General features: G+C 40.2%; 1 protein-coding gene across 1 annotated transcript; it reads right to left on the bottom strand.

Annotated features, from left to right (window-relative positions):
- Positions 1 to 610: 610 nt before the first annotated feature.
- Positions 611 to 15,532, bottom strand: ttc17 (tetratricopeptide repeat domain 17). Its single transcript, XM_029499033.1, has 25 exons — positions 15,340 to 15,532; positions 14,660 to 14,749; positions 14,309 to 14,478; positions 13,904 to 14,015; positions 12,703 to 12,834; positions 12,123 to 12,232; positions 11,869 to 12,016; positions 11,054 to 11,193; positions 10,148 to 10,308; positions 9,612 to 9,724; positions 9,283 to 9,435; positions 8,724 to 8,839; positions 8,363 to 8,519; positions 8,171 to 8,242; positions 7,574 to 7,798; positions 6,593 to 6,812; positions 4,504 to 4,620; positions 3,886 to 4,181; positions 3,584 to 3,737; positions 3,365 to 3,485; positions 2,982 to 3,141; positions 2,588 to 2,671; positions 2,030 to 2,149; positions 1,764 to 1,907; positions 611 to 1,642 (listed from the first exon to the last, which is right to left on the bottom strand). Exons 1-25 carry the CDS (start codon positions 15,508 to 15,510, stop codon positions 1,511 to 1,513), a joined length of 3,618 nt encoding a protein of 1,205 aa, XP_029354893.1. The 5' UTR covers positions 15,511 to 15,532; the 3' UTR covers positions 611 to 1,510.
- Positions 15,533 to 15,580: the final 48 nt, after the last annotated feature.

Here is a 15,580-nt window from a genome sequence, read left to right as displayed (position 1 = left end):
ATCTCCTAGGGAGGGCTGGTGATGGACACACACACACTGAAATAATAAAATATTTAAAAATATTTAGCTGCAACACTACAAGTGAAGCAATCTGATAAAAGTTGACACACCCTGTGTTATTAAACTACACAGGGTTGGAGTTTTTTTCTACCTTATCTAGTGTTTCTTGCTGTGTGTTTGATGCTGCTGTAGCATGAGAATTTCCCCATTGAAGGAGTAATATAGGTAATAAAAAGTAATAAAATTATAGCTATATCTTTTCGTACAGTAGCTAAATTCTCCTTTCTGGACTATAAACTCAATCTATTAAATAATCCTGCTGTCACAATTACTGGATTTAAAAGTATGCGCTTGCTGCCTGCCAGCTGCATCTCACCAATTTTAACAGTGACTGGACAGTGCCACCATTTGGTCGACTCTAAAATCTTTGGAAGAAAAATCATATTTTAATACTTGTCCATTTTTGATCAGGGATTCATATGTGGTTGGGAACAGTGAAATTATACATCAAAGAATTAATTTAGGATTCAAAGAGTCCAAACTTTGGTCTTTTTTTATTCCCATGGAGAAAAAAAAGAACTGTTCCAAATATTGCCTTTAATACTGTACATTTAATACAGATTCCACTTGAGTTTTCTTTTTTTTTTAATAAATGGTCAATGGCAAATCTTTTTTTCCTGCCTGATGATTTCCATAAGTTAAGAAGCAAATGTAATAGCATATTTTATTTTCTCTCTTTTGTACTTAAATTATCTTGGAGCATAATCAAAGTCTGTAGGTCCCATATAAATAGGAATGATAAAGAAAAAGTGCAAAAACTGAGAATTCCCATCTGTTTCAAGAGGCAGAAATAGTGAGTGCTTATAGTGCTCATTTAACCTCTGAGTTTGAGAAGCACATTCTTTACCATCTCAGCAAAGATTTAAGCAAATACTGTATAACATCATTAAAAAAAATCCCAATTAAAATGGTAAATTAAAACATGGCACCATTTCCAGGCTGTACTGTGTTTGTTCCTTTGAAGGATGGAACAATATATTGTATTTCCTTTACTTTAGATGCCATATTAACATATGAAAATAAGGAAAGTGTGAGCTATTCTTCCAATTAGCAAATACTGAGATCAACACATTGCAGACGTATTAACTAGAACTTTACAGCCTTCACCCAGTTCCATTTTTGCAAACCTAGAAAAGAAAACAGACTTTGACATTCTTAACTTCTTGATTGTTAGATAACAAGAGTTCCTGCTTTTAATAGATAAGTTGTGGGGCAAAAGTATCTACAGTTGTAGTCTGAGACGTTTCCTAATTCCTTGGGAAGTTGCATCTCAAAGAGAGAAAGCTGTCTATTTCTGGATATGAATCTTGATACCGCACCTTTAACCAGGTTTTTTTTTTTTTTTTTTTTATTCTGTGCATGTTGTCTGTGGTTGTCAGACGAGTGCATGTTCTTTATCTAGTGTGTGCATGATCGTGGATTACTCTTCGGATCAAATTGGTAGAGTATTTTAGGGCTGACGGCGTTCCCTCTTGGTGAGCAGGTAACACTGAATGGTTCTCAGTCGATCTTTGGCGGGGGCAAACTCTGGCTGCAGCTTCAGTGTCGACTCATACCAGCGCATGGCTTTCTCAAACTCCTCCTGTCATGACCAGAAAGAACAAACAGGTCTCTTCGAGAACACTTGACATCCTATCACTAGAGAGACTGGAGAGCATGTGACCATGAAACAAGCAATGACCAAATAATAACAGAAAAATTACCATTGCTATATAGACGTTGGCAAGGGTAAAGTGGTTCACAACAAAGTGCGGGGCAATTTCTACAGCCATGCGGGCGACAGTAAGGGCGTCCTCCCATAGCCGAGCATTCTGGAAGATGTTGGCCAAACTGATGAGCGGCACATCCTGGTTTACAATTCAGGAGGACAAAAGAATGTATATCACTATTTTTTGTGTTTGAAACAAGCCTTTATACAGTAGAGATACTAAGTATTTTAAATGTTGGAAACAGCTGGGGGGTGACTTACTTTCATGTGATGGGGAGCGTAGTTGAGAGCTTGTCGAAGGCAGTCGATGGCTCTCTTGCCTTGACCTTTCACCCTCCAGTACAGTGCAGCCATGCTGGATAATACCCATGATGTCTGATTCTACAGTTTCAGGAAAATCAAATCTCATGACAATAAAAGTGAAATAGTTGGGGCTAACTGCTAATAAATTCTGCAACAAACTGTGAGATCAAGTTCAGAATACTGTAAGCGGCCATGACACAGAGGAGCCTTCAGTGACTCTGAGATACCCCTGAGGAGACATTTAGTGTTGAGGGCTCCCATCCCTAATTATTGACATTTCCCCTCTTTATTCCATGAGAAAATGAAACAGTCTGCAATGACTGGTATTATTTGGTTCCACAAAATTCTTCAAAGTGGAGAAAATTGACAGTGACAGAAGAAATTTATAGACCAAACTAAATTAACCAGTTTAAGTAGAAGGAGGCTCACTGTGCCTTGCTCATATTCATTTGACTCATGTTGCACCTATAGACCCTGAATGAGTTTGGAGAAAACTTTTTCTTGACTGTCTCTTACCTTCTCCAGTACTTTAGCGATGCGTGTGCCCACCTGCTCAAAGGACTGAGGGGAGAATTTATCTTTGCCAAGGTTCTGCAGGACCTGGGGGTGATTAAAAAATTAGACAAAGTGGAGCTTGTGCTGATTCTTTAATAATGATGTTACACTGAGTCACACTGCATCTGGAGTGACACTCAGCATAAATTATCTTCACCTGTTGTGGATTTTAAGATTTTTTTTCCCCCTCACATTAAGTTGGCAAATTCATACAACACACGGTTTATAGAAATAACCAGTGAATCTGAAACTTATTTGGATGAGAATATCATCAGTGTTGATTGCAAAAACCTTTTTTAGAAAGGGCGAAGGTGAGTGATACTTCCCGTGATCTAAGGCTTCTGTCTCAGCCTACCTCACGTAGTTGACTCTCTCCGGTGTAGTGGATGGCGGCACGATTGGCCACCCCAGCCAAGTGGTCAAGGGTGTGCATACTGGCAGCTAAGTTGGCATTGCATAAAGGTTCAGCAGCTGGTTCCTGCAGTGGAGTGGCAAAATCAATGTGCTCTGTGATGCTGAAAAGAAATGGCCCAGGAAAAAAAAATTAAAATAAAAATTAGATAGTAAAAGTAAATTAATAAAAAGAATAAAAACTGGATTCTCTGATTGTTGTGTGATGAAGATTCTAAGTGGTATAATATTATCATGCATGAATCAGTCTTAAAACGCATTGTAACTGCTGATATATAATATGAGACAAAGATGATGAGAATACGCTCAGGACAGGGAAAGCCTTACTCAATATTCTTGGCAGACACAGCCAACCAGGTGCTTGCAACAGTGGTGAGGTCGACTCTTCGTGTTCGCTGGCATTCCTCAGGCCCAGGCCAACCAAGACTTGAGTAGTCCCTCCAGCGACCTGACCACAAACACAGAGATTGTGAGCATTTATGTCTGTGTTGAGTTAAGTTCAATATCTCTGTGGGATTCTGAGTAAAATGGAAATCTATGTTGTACCTGAAGGTCCAGGGGATGGAATAGTTGGCCCACTGATCTCCAAAACTGAGTGGGCTCCAGGCAGTGGGTCCACATTCTGGCTGTCATCAGAGCTGGCAGCACTCTCTGTCCCATCCACCTTAGCCTTCCTGACCCGCTTCACCTGGAAGGTGATCTGATTAACAACAACAACAACAAAAAAAAAAAAAGAAAAAAAAAAAAAAAGAGGCTTTTACACTTGAATCTGCCTCAGCTACACACACTTCAGGCACATCACCCAAACGGTATCTGATTGAGTGTAGCGATTATGCCATCTCACTCACCCACTCTGCTCCTTCATCATCCTCACAGTTACCAAAGCAGGGCCCACTGCCGGCACGAGCACCCATGACACGGTCATTCTTGAGAACCCTGATACCTTGTAGGTCTCCTCGTTTGCCTCCAACATCCAGCGCTCCCTCAAAAGCTCCCATCAGGTCTTCCTTCAGCTGCCACTCCTCCTCTCCTTCGACTCCTCCACCTCCAAATGGGGTTGCCACTTTAGCCGTTCCTGAGGTAGAGGGAGAAGCCTGGTGTTGCCCAGTAGCTTCATCTGACCCATTACTGTCCATGATGACCTCTGTGGGGTGGGAAATGAAAGAGTTTGATTACAGTGGCAATGAGCTACATTAGAGCTATTGGGAGAGAGCAAAGTAGGCCAAGCAAGCCAGTGAAGAAAATGCTATTCCATTTAACCCCAGGACATTGAACTCCTCAGATTTCGGAGCTCAGAATGAGTTATTGCTGTCATCAGTCATGACATGATCATTTAAAAAAATGGCAAACAGCATTATATATAGCATACAGTGTTCTCTTTTCTGAAGGCAGTCCTAATTGGGACCATGTGTAAAACTACAATGAAATGTACATTTGTGGTTGTTTCAATATTGTGATAGTCTTACTTTCGAAGAGCAAAGAGTCCTCCATTGCAGAAACGGCTGGTGCATCCTGCTTCTCTTCACTGCCCTCCCACTCCAGCTGTATGCCAAGGTCGTCCTCAGCCATGCAGGCAGCACCCTCTGGATCAACACAAGTCCGAAGGGGAATTATAGCTGATGATTTACTTCAAGCCTGTTTTCTGATTCATTCTAAAGAATTGCTACACTCTTGCATTGGGAAATATGTACTCATGTCATTACTGATAAGTTACTAGAGCAGCTTGCAGATTTACCATACAATTCAGTTCTTCCATTTTTGTGTTTCTACACTCAATGGTCTTCATTCACTGTCTCAATCTACTTCGGAGAGGGAGTTTCAGAATTTTCAATACTGCACTACATTGTGCTGCTTGAGGCTGAACCATGGACTGCATGCAGAATTGAACATTAATTCAGTAAAAAATTATAATTATTATAAATAGAAAAACAATAAAAGTATCAAGTTGGCATGGACAAATTTGGAAATACGAGGCCTCAAAGTGGCAGGTTTTATACAACATTTGTGATAATAAGACAAGCAGGTTTACACTGATCATCATTATCAACGTGATGCCTGGCTGGAGATTTCTTGTGTTTTATTGCCTTCAACATAATGCAGGCCATTTCTTTTTAGAGGTCAAGAGGTGTTTTGCTGCCTTTGCAGTAAATGCTTGAAGAAAGGTCAATATTTATAGCACAAAGAAATGAAACACAAGATTTATCAGGTTTAGTCCAAAAATGTGAATCTATGTATGCCTTTTTGTTTTTCCACATCTATGGGAAAAAAAAAAGATGACAAGCCACATTATTACCATTCATATGACTATAGAAATACTGCTAAAAGGATCAAACATGTAGGATGAACTGTAGCCAGCCACAAAAGAATTTAATATGAGAAATGTTTCAATTTTTGCGCATATTTAAATTTTGGCCCCAACCTAAGGTGGGAGTGTGTTTTATAAGTGCTTGTGTGCCCTCATGTACTCGGCGTGCTTTATGGGAGCAATATTTAGCTTTGGCGAATAAAATATAGACCCTTCTAAATTTGGAATCAGCTATTTTCTGCAGCTTAAATTATTGAGTGGCAAAATTTCTCCACTTCAAAGCACTTTTCTCTTCACTCCCCCTGATATGAATAAAAAAGCAGGTGCAGTCTCTGTTCACATCAGAAGCACAACACACTACTTGTTTTTCACATGCACGCTTGCAGCTTCAAAGGACCGCATGGGGGGTTTCTGAGTGTAAGGCCCACAGAGTATTTGTGCATGAAGAGTCCACTGATAATTTTCAGTTCAACGCAGCCAATTGGCAGAGTTCAGCGAACCGCAAAACAATAATTGCATGCTGTGATGAAACAGCTTTGTAAAATAATTTTTTCTTATCACTTTTGATAAACACGATGAGATTTGCAGAGTAGTATAAACTTTGAATTGAATGCTTTGGAAAAAAATGTCATCTTTCATACAAAATACAACTAAAATACAAATTTTCAGGTGACTATAGTGCTATGTCCGACACAGGAATCATCCAAGGACAAAGTTGATATTGGAAATGGCACATTAGCACAATTTATGAATAGCCCATAACATGTAGGCTGTTAGCAGCAACCTTTACTGTGGGGGTCCTGGAGCAAATCCCAGTTTACATTGGGTGAAGTATGCCTTCGAGAGGTTGCCAAGTCTATCGCATTGACTTGCAGATAAACAAGAATGAGACAAACAACCATTCTGACTGAACTAATCACTGTCCATCTGTTTCCCGGCTATGCAGCTGCGAGATTTCTCCTCATCATGACTGTATGTGCTTTTGTCAAAATGCTGATTAAGTAATTAAGCATGAGGTTTAATTTTAACAAACTCAGGTTTTTCTTAGCAAGGGTTAGGGTTAGTGGGTTAGGGTTAGGGTTAGTGAATCCCTAACTTTCTCCCAGGTTATGCTTATGTTCATAGTTCAATTGAAGTCTGACATAAACAAGAGGAAAACTCCTTTCAAAAGGAAAATATTAGTAATGAGAATAGAATAGTCATGCAGAGCCACAGTAAAATAAAACTATATGTTTGTGCGAGTTACTCACGTGAACAGGGCTGTCGGTGTGAAAGGTTATAAAGGAAGGGGTAGAACTGCAGACAGCGCAGCAGAGGTAGGCTGGTACGACACTGTTCACAGCCAGCAAAGGATGAGACGGAAGAGGAGGAGGAAAGGGCCATCTCCAGAGTGTGGCGGAACAAGGCCAAAGCACCTGTCACATTGCCCTGGGCCAACTGCACGCTCACCAGGCTGAGCAGAGTATGTGGCTGAGAAAAACAAAACAAAGCAACATTGGCTGATGGGCAAAATGTGGATATAATTAGTCATATTTTTTCAAGACCACATGTTTTTAGCAAGAATGAGGTTAAGTAATTTATTACAGACTAATTGTGCACAATATTCTCAACCTGTTGTTGCCGGATTGGTATAATTGATAACATGCATTTTATGCATTATAACCACTTATGGCCACCTCACTGGGCCCTTTCATCCAAAGAGGTCCATAATTTTTTTCAAGGCTTGACTTAATTATACAATGGAAATGTTCCCTATTGATTTCAGCCTTTGCTAACTTGTGCACATTTATGGGCCACACATATCTGCCTCTTTGGGTTCAAATGTGAAGAATGTGCATGTAAAATTTTCAATTGAAATTGAAATATTTATTATTTTCATATATAAAATTGCATGTTGCCTCAGACCTCTGATTGACAAAAAGACAGTGTATCATTGTTTCCAGACACACTTCACATATCCTCAGGGTATCTCTGATGTCCAAGTATAGAACTGAAGTGTTTTAAAATAAGCTGAACCTGTTTATGTGAGGAGATTAACTGAGATGACTGCCAAGATCTTGCTGACTTTTTATCAATACTGATACAGTGATACTGTACATACATGTGATACTGATACAGTGATATGATATACAGCAAAGAGCAGCACCATTTGCGCCATTAGAGCTGCATTTAACATAACTGTAAAGTCCACATAAAGGTGTGTGTGTGCGCAACTTTTTGAAGGTAATTACCTCTGATGCATTCAGTTCCAATGCTTGCTCCAGCAGTGTTTGTGCGTGGGTGGTCAAGCCGTGGTGTAGCAGCAAGTTAGCAGCGTTGGTGAGGGGCAAGTGGCTATGGGAAGGCGGAGCTGAACTCAGCACTTGGCGCAGGCATTCTAGGGCACGGCTGCCATTGCCTTTGGCCCGCCAGAAAAGAGCTGCCTCGTTGTGGACCTGCCAGTGGGGTATGTTGGCCTACACACATAATAAAAAAATAAATAAAAAATAAATTATATACATACATACACACACTAATGTGTGTCTTCAGCCCAGTGGCACACACACACACACACACACATACACATACACATACACACACACACACACACACACACACAAACCTAAAGCAAGTTAAGGTGGGTTGAATAAGGAGGAATTATGATCAAATTCCAAAATCTAGAGATTTTTTTTAACAAAATGATATAACTGGGCAAAATGAGACTCGGTCATTAAAAGACAGAAACATGTAATGTGCCACTCTTTGCAAAATAACACTGTCAGTCATTTTTCAACAGTTTCAGAGATAAATTGTGCTTTCAGATCATAAGAATGAGTGAATTCACTTACATCTTTCATAGCTTGAGCTACTCTGGAGCCAATCTGCTCCAGTGTCCATCCTCCACTGCGTAACTGCAGAATCTGTAATCACACGTAGAAATTACATATTCAAAACTGAGTATTCTTCAGTTCACAATCAGTTTACTATTCAAACTACACAAACTCACAAACAAACCCTTAAAGAAAGAAGCACACAAATACCCGGGAGGCAAAGGAATCTGGCAGCTCCTTTTCTTCCAGCAGCCAGTCTAGTGAGGCTGGCAGAAGGGCTGGGTATGGCTGGGGAGTGGGACCACAGTCCGGCAGAGCTACAGTTTGAGGAAGACTGCTCTTCTCATAGAGAAGAGATGCCACTGGGCTGAAGACACACATTAGTAATTTTAATGAAATTCAGATTTTTTTTTTTTTCCTGGCATAGTTCACCCTTCTCACGCTTAACTATGAAACTGTATCCTTTGCTTTGATAGTGTGGTGTAGTTTTGATTGAAATCACTGAGGAATGTTGCTATGCTGCTGGTAGGAACCTGCTACATACATTTGTTTAGTGTTTATGTGTACCAACCTGAGGGCCTGAGTTTCCGGTGGAAGGTAGTAGGTTGGGAGCAGGTGAGCAGGGGGAACAGTTGGATACTCATGAGCACACTCAGTCCTTTGAGGCCACAAAATCCTCTGTATATCCTAAAGATAAACATGCTTTCAACAACTCTTGTCCTTGAAAATTACCAGTCAAGTCTTTCGTCTGTGTTATTGAGAGTAAATAGATAAGATGGAAATAAATGGATTCATTAGTGTCTGTGTTTCATAGCAATTCCAAAGAATCTTCAGTTTTCAAGGCTCCAAAATGTTATCTTAGCATTAATTTAATGTAAATGTCATAAAGATATATACTTAATCTCAAAGATTAACCCTATAATGCTGTGCGTATCATATATGAGACATACATTTATGAGACCATCCCCTTTACAAAATGAGAGAAAAAGAGGTTGAAAAAGGCAGCTATGTTGGCAGCTTTGTTATTGCCTGAATTGGGTGTAATGCCCAAAGTAATAAATACGATATGAACAAAAAGGCAAATAAAGGGCCAAATAAAGACTTCATATTAAAAAAATTTGAATTATTGCCTGGGCATAATCCTGTCGATTGCCCCAGAGGGCAGCAGCAGGGTCTTGGTCTCCAGACACAGAGGGATGAAGCTGGGGACTGGCGGTTGTCTGGTTGGAATTGCGCTCTGACACAAGTGCCACGCTGGATGCCACTGACACTTCCTCTCCAAACTAACCAAGAGAAACACAGAAAAAACTGACACACAAAAACTAGCAGATGATTTTGCTGAATAATGGCTTGACATTTTTAAATTGCTATTGGTTCATATCCACTGAAAACTATAACATCAATATAGATAATTATCTCTTTCTTATAAAAATCCTATTATGTAATAGCTCAGACTCACTTGGACGTATTGGACATGTTCAAACAGATCACCACGGTGATAACGCACAGGCAGGTCGAAGGGGCAGTAGAGGCTGCGTTGCTGGTGACCCAGAAGACACATCTGATGGTTCCCTGGTATGACACATAATAGTCAGGATCTGGCAGGCTTCAAGATCAAAGGACATAAGTGTAACAACATTTATGATGACTTAAGGTAGAATGACACAACAAAATATATTTTGAAGAACCTTGAATGCTAAGGCACTGTACAATCACATTTATCCCAACTCCACAATACTGACAATGTCACTGTAGAACACATGGTAGATTATCTCACTCCGTTTCTCTAGTGTCTCTATTGATGTGAAAAATTATATTTCATCTTAAAAAAATGTATATATACATATAAAGCAAATCTAAAAAACAAACACGATAAAAATCTAAAGAAATTGATCACGTGAACTCTTGAGACTAAGACAACTTGCACCGCTTAGCGGTTATTCTAAGTGGGGATTAGTTCTATCATGCTCTAGTGTAGTTGTAGTGCATGACTACCAAGTTGGGCCTCCTTGGCCATCTGGGTCTCATGGATAATGTTGCGCAGGATCTGCTCTTCCTGCAGCAGCTTGTGTTTATCCAGTGCCTCCTGCTGGCGAAGGTAGTGATCATGTTGCTTCTGGTACTCCTTCAGCTCATTAAGCGTCCGCTGCAGGGATCTACAAAAATCAGGATGGGAAACAGAGCAGTTGGCAGTAAAACATAGGAAGGTATCTGCATCCATGAACTAAGCACTGACTCTCTGCCAGCTCTGGGTACTGTTCTATTACTTACACACATGGAGGGGTTTAAATGCAACAAGAATATCTCTTTAGAGGGAAAAGTATTTTGGTTTTATTGTAATCATGAAGGGCAGCACAGCGGCATAGTGGTTAGCACTGTCGCCTCACAATAAGAAGGTCACAGGTTTGGCTCCTGGGGCCTTTATGTGTGGAGTTTGCATATTCTCCTTGTGCCTGTGTGGGTTTCCTCCGGGTACTCTGGTTTCCTCCCACCGTCCAAGGACAGGCATGTTTAGGTTAATTGGTGAGTCTTAATTGTCTTTAGGTGCAAGTATGAGTGGTTGTTCATCCCTGTTGGTCCTGTGATGGACTGGCGAAGTGTAAAGGGTGTAGCCAGCCTTTGCCCAACACATACATAGAAGAAGATGAATGAATGAATGTAACCATTAAAAATATCCAACAAATACTGAATGGTACTCTTATTTTCTTTGCAGGGAACTTTAGGTTAAGTTCTTAGATTGCTACCATTGTATCATCCTGCTGAAGAAATGACCATTTCAAAGAATGATATTTTAAATCTAAGAATAAAGAACATTTTTAACAATTATTAAAAAGCCAATTCAGATCAGCAAGCTCAAAGTTTATTATTAGTGTCCTTCTGATACATGTGAGTGTTGCGTACCTGTGCTGGGCTTCTAGACGCTGCTCCAGCTTCTGCTGACACAGCACAGCATGCTTCCTCCTCAAGGCCTGTTCAAAGCCTGGCTGGGCCTGCAGTGCCTGCTCATAACACAGCACTGAGTGGTTGTATTCCCCGAGCATCTGGCCAGACAGTCAAAGAAAAGGATACGTGCATGTTATGGATATGAGTGGTCAAACACTGATTTGTTTGAAAAATTACACTGATACAAAAACACATGTTAAGACTTTCCAAATACAATGTTATTTTTCAGTCTTAGATTGTTAACACATGCTTTTATATACACTGACCAGTAAGATACAAATATTTGAGGGCTTAATTCAATCTTGTGTTTTTTGGAAAACCTGAAACTCAGCTACAGGCAGCAAGATAGCAAAAGTCGTCATCAATAAGTCTGCAAACCCGCTAAGTATGCATCTCCTGTGAGCTACTGTCCCAGTAGTACAGTGGTACTCAAAAAACTAGCAAACAAACAAACAAACCAAAAAAAAAAAAACCACAAAAAAAAAAACAAAAAAACAAAACTGTTATTGTTATTGTTACTGTTATTTCTCAATTAATTATTAATATCATATCAACACCAAAAAAAAATAAGGACCAATGGGAAATGTAAAAAAAATTATAATAATAAGGAAACTGTAACCACTTCTGCCTTAGTTAAATACACACTATTGATACATAGTTTGAAGTTGGCAAATGAAGGAAACAATAGAGGTGATATTAAGATGTAAGTATTTGTTTGAGGCTTAGACATACAACAGTATATACAGCGGTCAAAAGATTACTCTTTGATTTACAGCATAAATGTTGCCTAGGGTATAGTGGCTGGTGAGAAGATCTGAGGTGAGGTCGAGGGCAGCATGAGCAAGAATCGCCGCATCTGCTGAGAAATGAGCCCGGTGCAGGATGTTGGCCATGTTGACCAGGGCTACATCTTTGTGCTGCCTAAAAGTACAACACACACAGATCAGGAGAATGTTTACACCTGGGAGTAGTCTTATAATACTAGACATAAAACTACTGTATTGGGTTACTGGCAACCTGGCAGTACCTTGGGGAGAAATGCAGAGCGCGTACCACACAGTCCACTGCCCTCTGAGGCTCATTCTTCATACGCCAATAAAATGATGCCATGTTGTACAGCACCCAGGACGACGAATTCTAGAAAACACAATGATAAATATGTGCCCATGTCATGCAGTGTTCACTGTTAAGCTTCTAAGGAACCAGTTTAAGTGAATCAGGCCTCCTGCATAGTATTTCTGCATTGGAAAATGGATCAAGGGCACATGGGCTTTTATTGACCGTCTTCAAAAACTAACTGACTGGTTAATGCCGACAGAAAGGAAGGGAGATATAGGTAAATATAAATGATGGCTGCAATAGTAGCATTTTGCATGTACGTTTCTTTGGTACAAAACCATCAAGAATCACATTTGGATTTTTTTCAGTGAAAATGAAACACAAAAGTAACCATTACACACACATACTTGCCTTGCTTTTCCATTGCAATAGAACTGCTTCCTCTGAATTGAATAAGTGGGGACGTTGAAACACACAACCCATTTTTTGTCCATTGTCTACAAAGAGGAAGCAGTTTCACACGGCAGAGTTGTACAGGCAGGCCTTACCTTCAGTAAACCTTGATGGATGCGATGACCCACCTCATCAACACTGCGGCCTAGTTTATGAGATAGTGAACTAAAAATGGGATCTTCCTTAGAAAGAAGAGGGGAGGTTAAGTTTGCCCTCTCCTGCACACCCTGAAACACAAAAAATGGGAAGAGTCAGTCATGAGACAGAATTTTACCACCTCATCAAACACAAAGCATGGCTGAGTAAAATCCCCAAGTATTTTACAACTAGATAACTAACATACAATGCCAAGAGTACATTAGAACTATATGCAAATGTGCTGCTCACCACACTTCGTAATAACCAAATGACATAAATACACAGATGACAATGAGATGGAGTTCAAGATATCAGTTTTATTCATTGGTACTCTCCCTCCATCCAACCCCTGTTAATCTTTACCAAGTGGCTTACTTATAAAATTGCGGTTAGACTTGAAGGCAACCTGGGGATAAAATTACAAAGAGCACAGAAACAAAACCAGTTTATTAAGCCTCCTTAACTGAGCAACTGGGATTTAATTTATTGACATGCAATTGCCTCCACTATCAGAGTTCAGATTGTAATTCACATTAAGTTCTATGGGTCAAAACTGAAGATAATTACAACACTCACCACTGCATTTTATTTGATAAGGTTGGCGTGGCAGACTGAGCAAATAAATAATCTTTGCATTCAGATAGAATCCAAGTCTGTTTACAAGATAAATGGGGGGCACCAGAGCTACATTTTTCATTTTTTAGTAAATGTGCAATTAAAAAAAAAACATTTCCCATTTTCACTTTGTCATTATGGTGTAATGAATGTAAACTGATAAGGGGAAATAGATTTACACAATCACTGAAACTGCAACATTACAAAATGTGAAAAATTTGAGTGTGAGAGCACTGTTTGTCATCTTTTGGACTCTTGAACCCTGTTTTGAATCACTTTTTGGGCAGTGAACACACAGACTAAAAGCAGGTGGAAAACACCATGAGAAGAGGGAAGTAACCAAGGGAACATTTAAGGGTCACTTGCTTTGCTTAAGGACACTGCTCCCATGGATGTGCTCCCCATTCACATTTTTCTCCTCGTTGCAGGGATTCCAACCCTTGGGTCCAATTCAGGGAATCCAGGGAATATACCCTTTCTATCCCCATAGACTTCTTTTGATCTCCAGGTCACAATTATCCAAAAAGGTTTGACCTTACTCACCCTGAGATGTTGGAAAGCGTGTATACTATAAGGTAGTTCAAACACTTTTGCACAGTCAGGTTTTTCTAGATGTGGGGGCAGAACTAGCCGGGAGTCCACAAAGTCTTCGGGACTACAGGAAGGAGAAGAGGTGAGAAAAATTTTTTTAAATAAAAGTTCACTGTAATGAAAGAAAGAGTCAATACACACACAATAATTTTATTACTTTCTAGAAAGTAAATTTCTGTCTGTATTTGATTGGACAGCTAGAAGAGTGACAGGAAATGGGGGGAGAGAGTGGGGAATGACATCAGCTGAAACGGAACCAGGGTCACTGATGAGGATTTTACATCCTCCTGTTTATAGTTTACAAGTTTTACCGGGAATATGGATCCCAGCAAAGGTAATTTTTCAATGAGAACTTACCTAATGTCTTTGCCTTCCAATGAGATATAAGTGCCATCGTATAGGTCCAGGTCCCCAAGTGGTACCTTAGCCATAATGCAATCTGCATCCTCTTTGTAGTGCCTCTGTTCTAGCCCTGTGTCTCTGTCCTCATTTTCCTCAATGTGAATCTTCTGTGCCACCAGCTGCTTCTGTTCATCAATAACCAAGGACAATTGATCAGTAAGCAGGTGAATACACAAAAAAAAGGTTTGTGCATGAGTGCATACAGAACATGTTACGCTGTAACTCTGTAGTTGTTAAGAGAGAGAAAGCACGAACACACTTTGAAAACAGCCTTCACATGACACTGACAATGGGAACCCCACACACCTCCAGCTTCTTGAGGTAGTTAACACGTGTCTCTTGCCTCATGAAAATCACAACGTCATGTGGATGCTTCAGATTTAAAGAAGAGTCAACCTGAAACAAAAGTTGTGACGTTTAGTAGATAGATCATACAGCATGCATGTTCATTTGAGTCTCAGTGAGGGGGAGACTCTATTGATCTATCAGGGACATCATATTAAAAACAGTACTGACACATGTTGGAAATGACTAATAATGTCATTCATGTCTTGACCAACTATTCATTACATTTGTGTAAACTCTCTTCCGCCCGGTACATGGGACAGTAACCCTGTTTATACATTAAAGTGACCGAGAATACGATTAACGTAAACTTTGACACACTGAACGCGATTTCAATGGCGGACGTAAACACGTCAAAAAGAATTTGGTCATCTTCACCCCGATCACTTTACGATCTGGACAGTTTTAGGTAGCTGTTTTGAGCTAACTGACTCAGCCAAAGAAAACAACTTTTAATGCTACTGTCTCATGGTATGATACACTGCCGAAGGTGATAAACGAGCCATGCTAGGTACAGACAAGCTACTTCGATTAAAAAGAAATAAAATCAAGTCACATCACAAAACGGTTTTGGTGACGCTGAGAAAAAAATATGTAGCTGCTCAAGCTAGCCGTGAGCGCTAGCTAGCTAGCTGACATACTTGCTGTTGGATTTTTCCATCCTCTGTGACAACCCAATGAGTCGTCGCTCTCGCAGAGTCCACCACAAGAGCACATAGGAGGATGAAAAGCTTCCCACGATGCGACATTTTTCGTGGACAGCTGACACGACAGGGCAAAGTCTCAGGACAGATTTTCCTGAGGTCCGCCATTTTTCTCTTCTTGCTCTGTGGCGGCGACGGCCCGCTCACCTCCGGCCGCGAGAGGGCGCCGCTCAGCACA

Source organism: Echeneis naucrates, chromosome 3 (assembly GCF_900963305.1).
Source record: "Echeneis naucrates chromosome 3, fEcheNa1.1, whole genome shotgun sequence".
Lineage (NCBI taxonomy): Eukaryota > Metazoa > Chordata > Actinopteri > Carangiformes > Echeneidae > Echeneis > Echeneis naucrates.
This window is presented reverse-complemented; position numbering and strand designations above follow the sequence as displayed.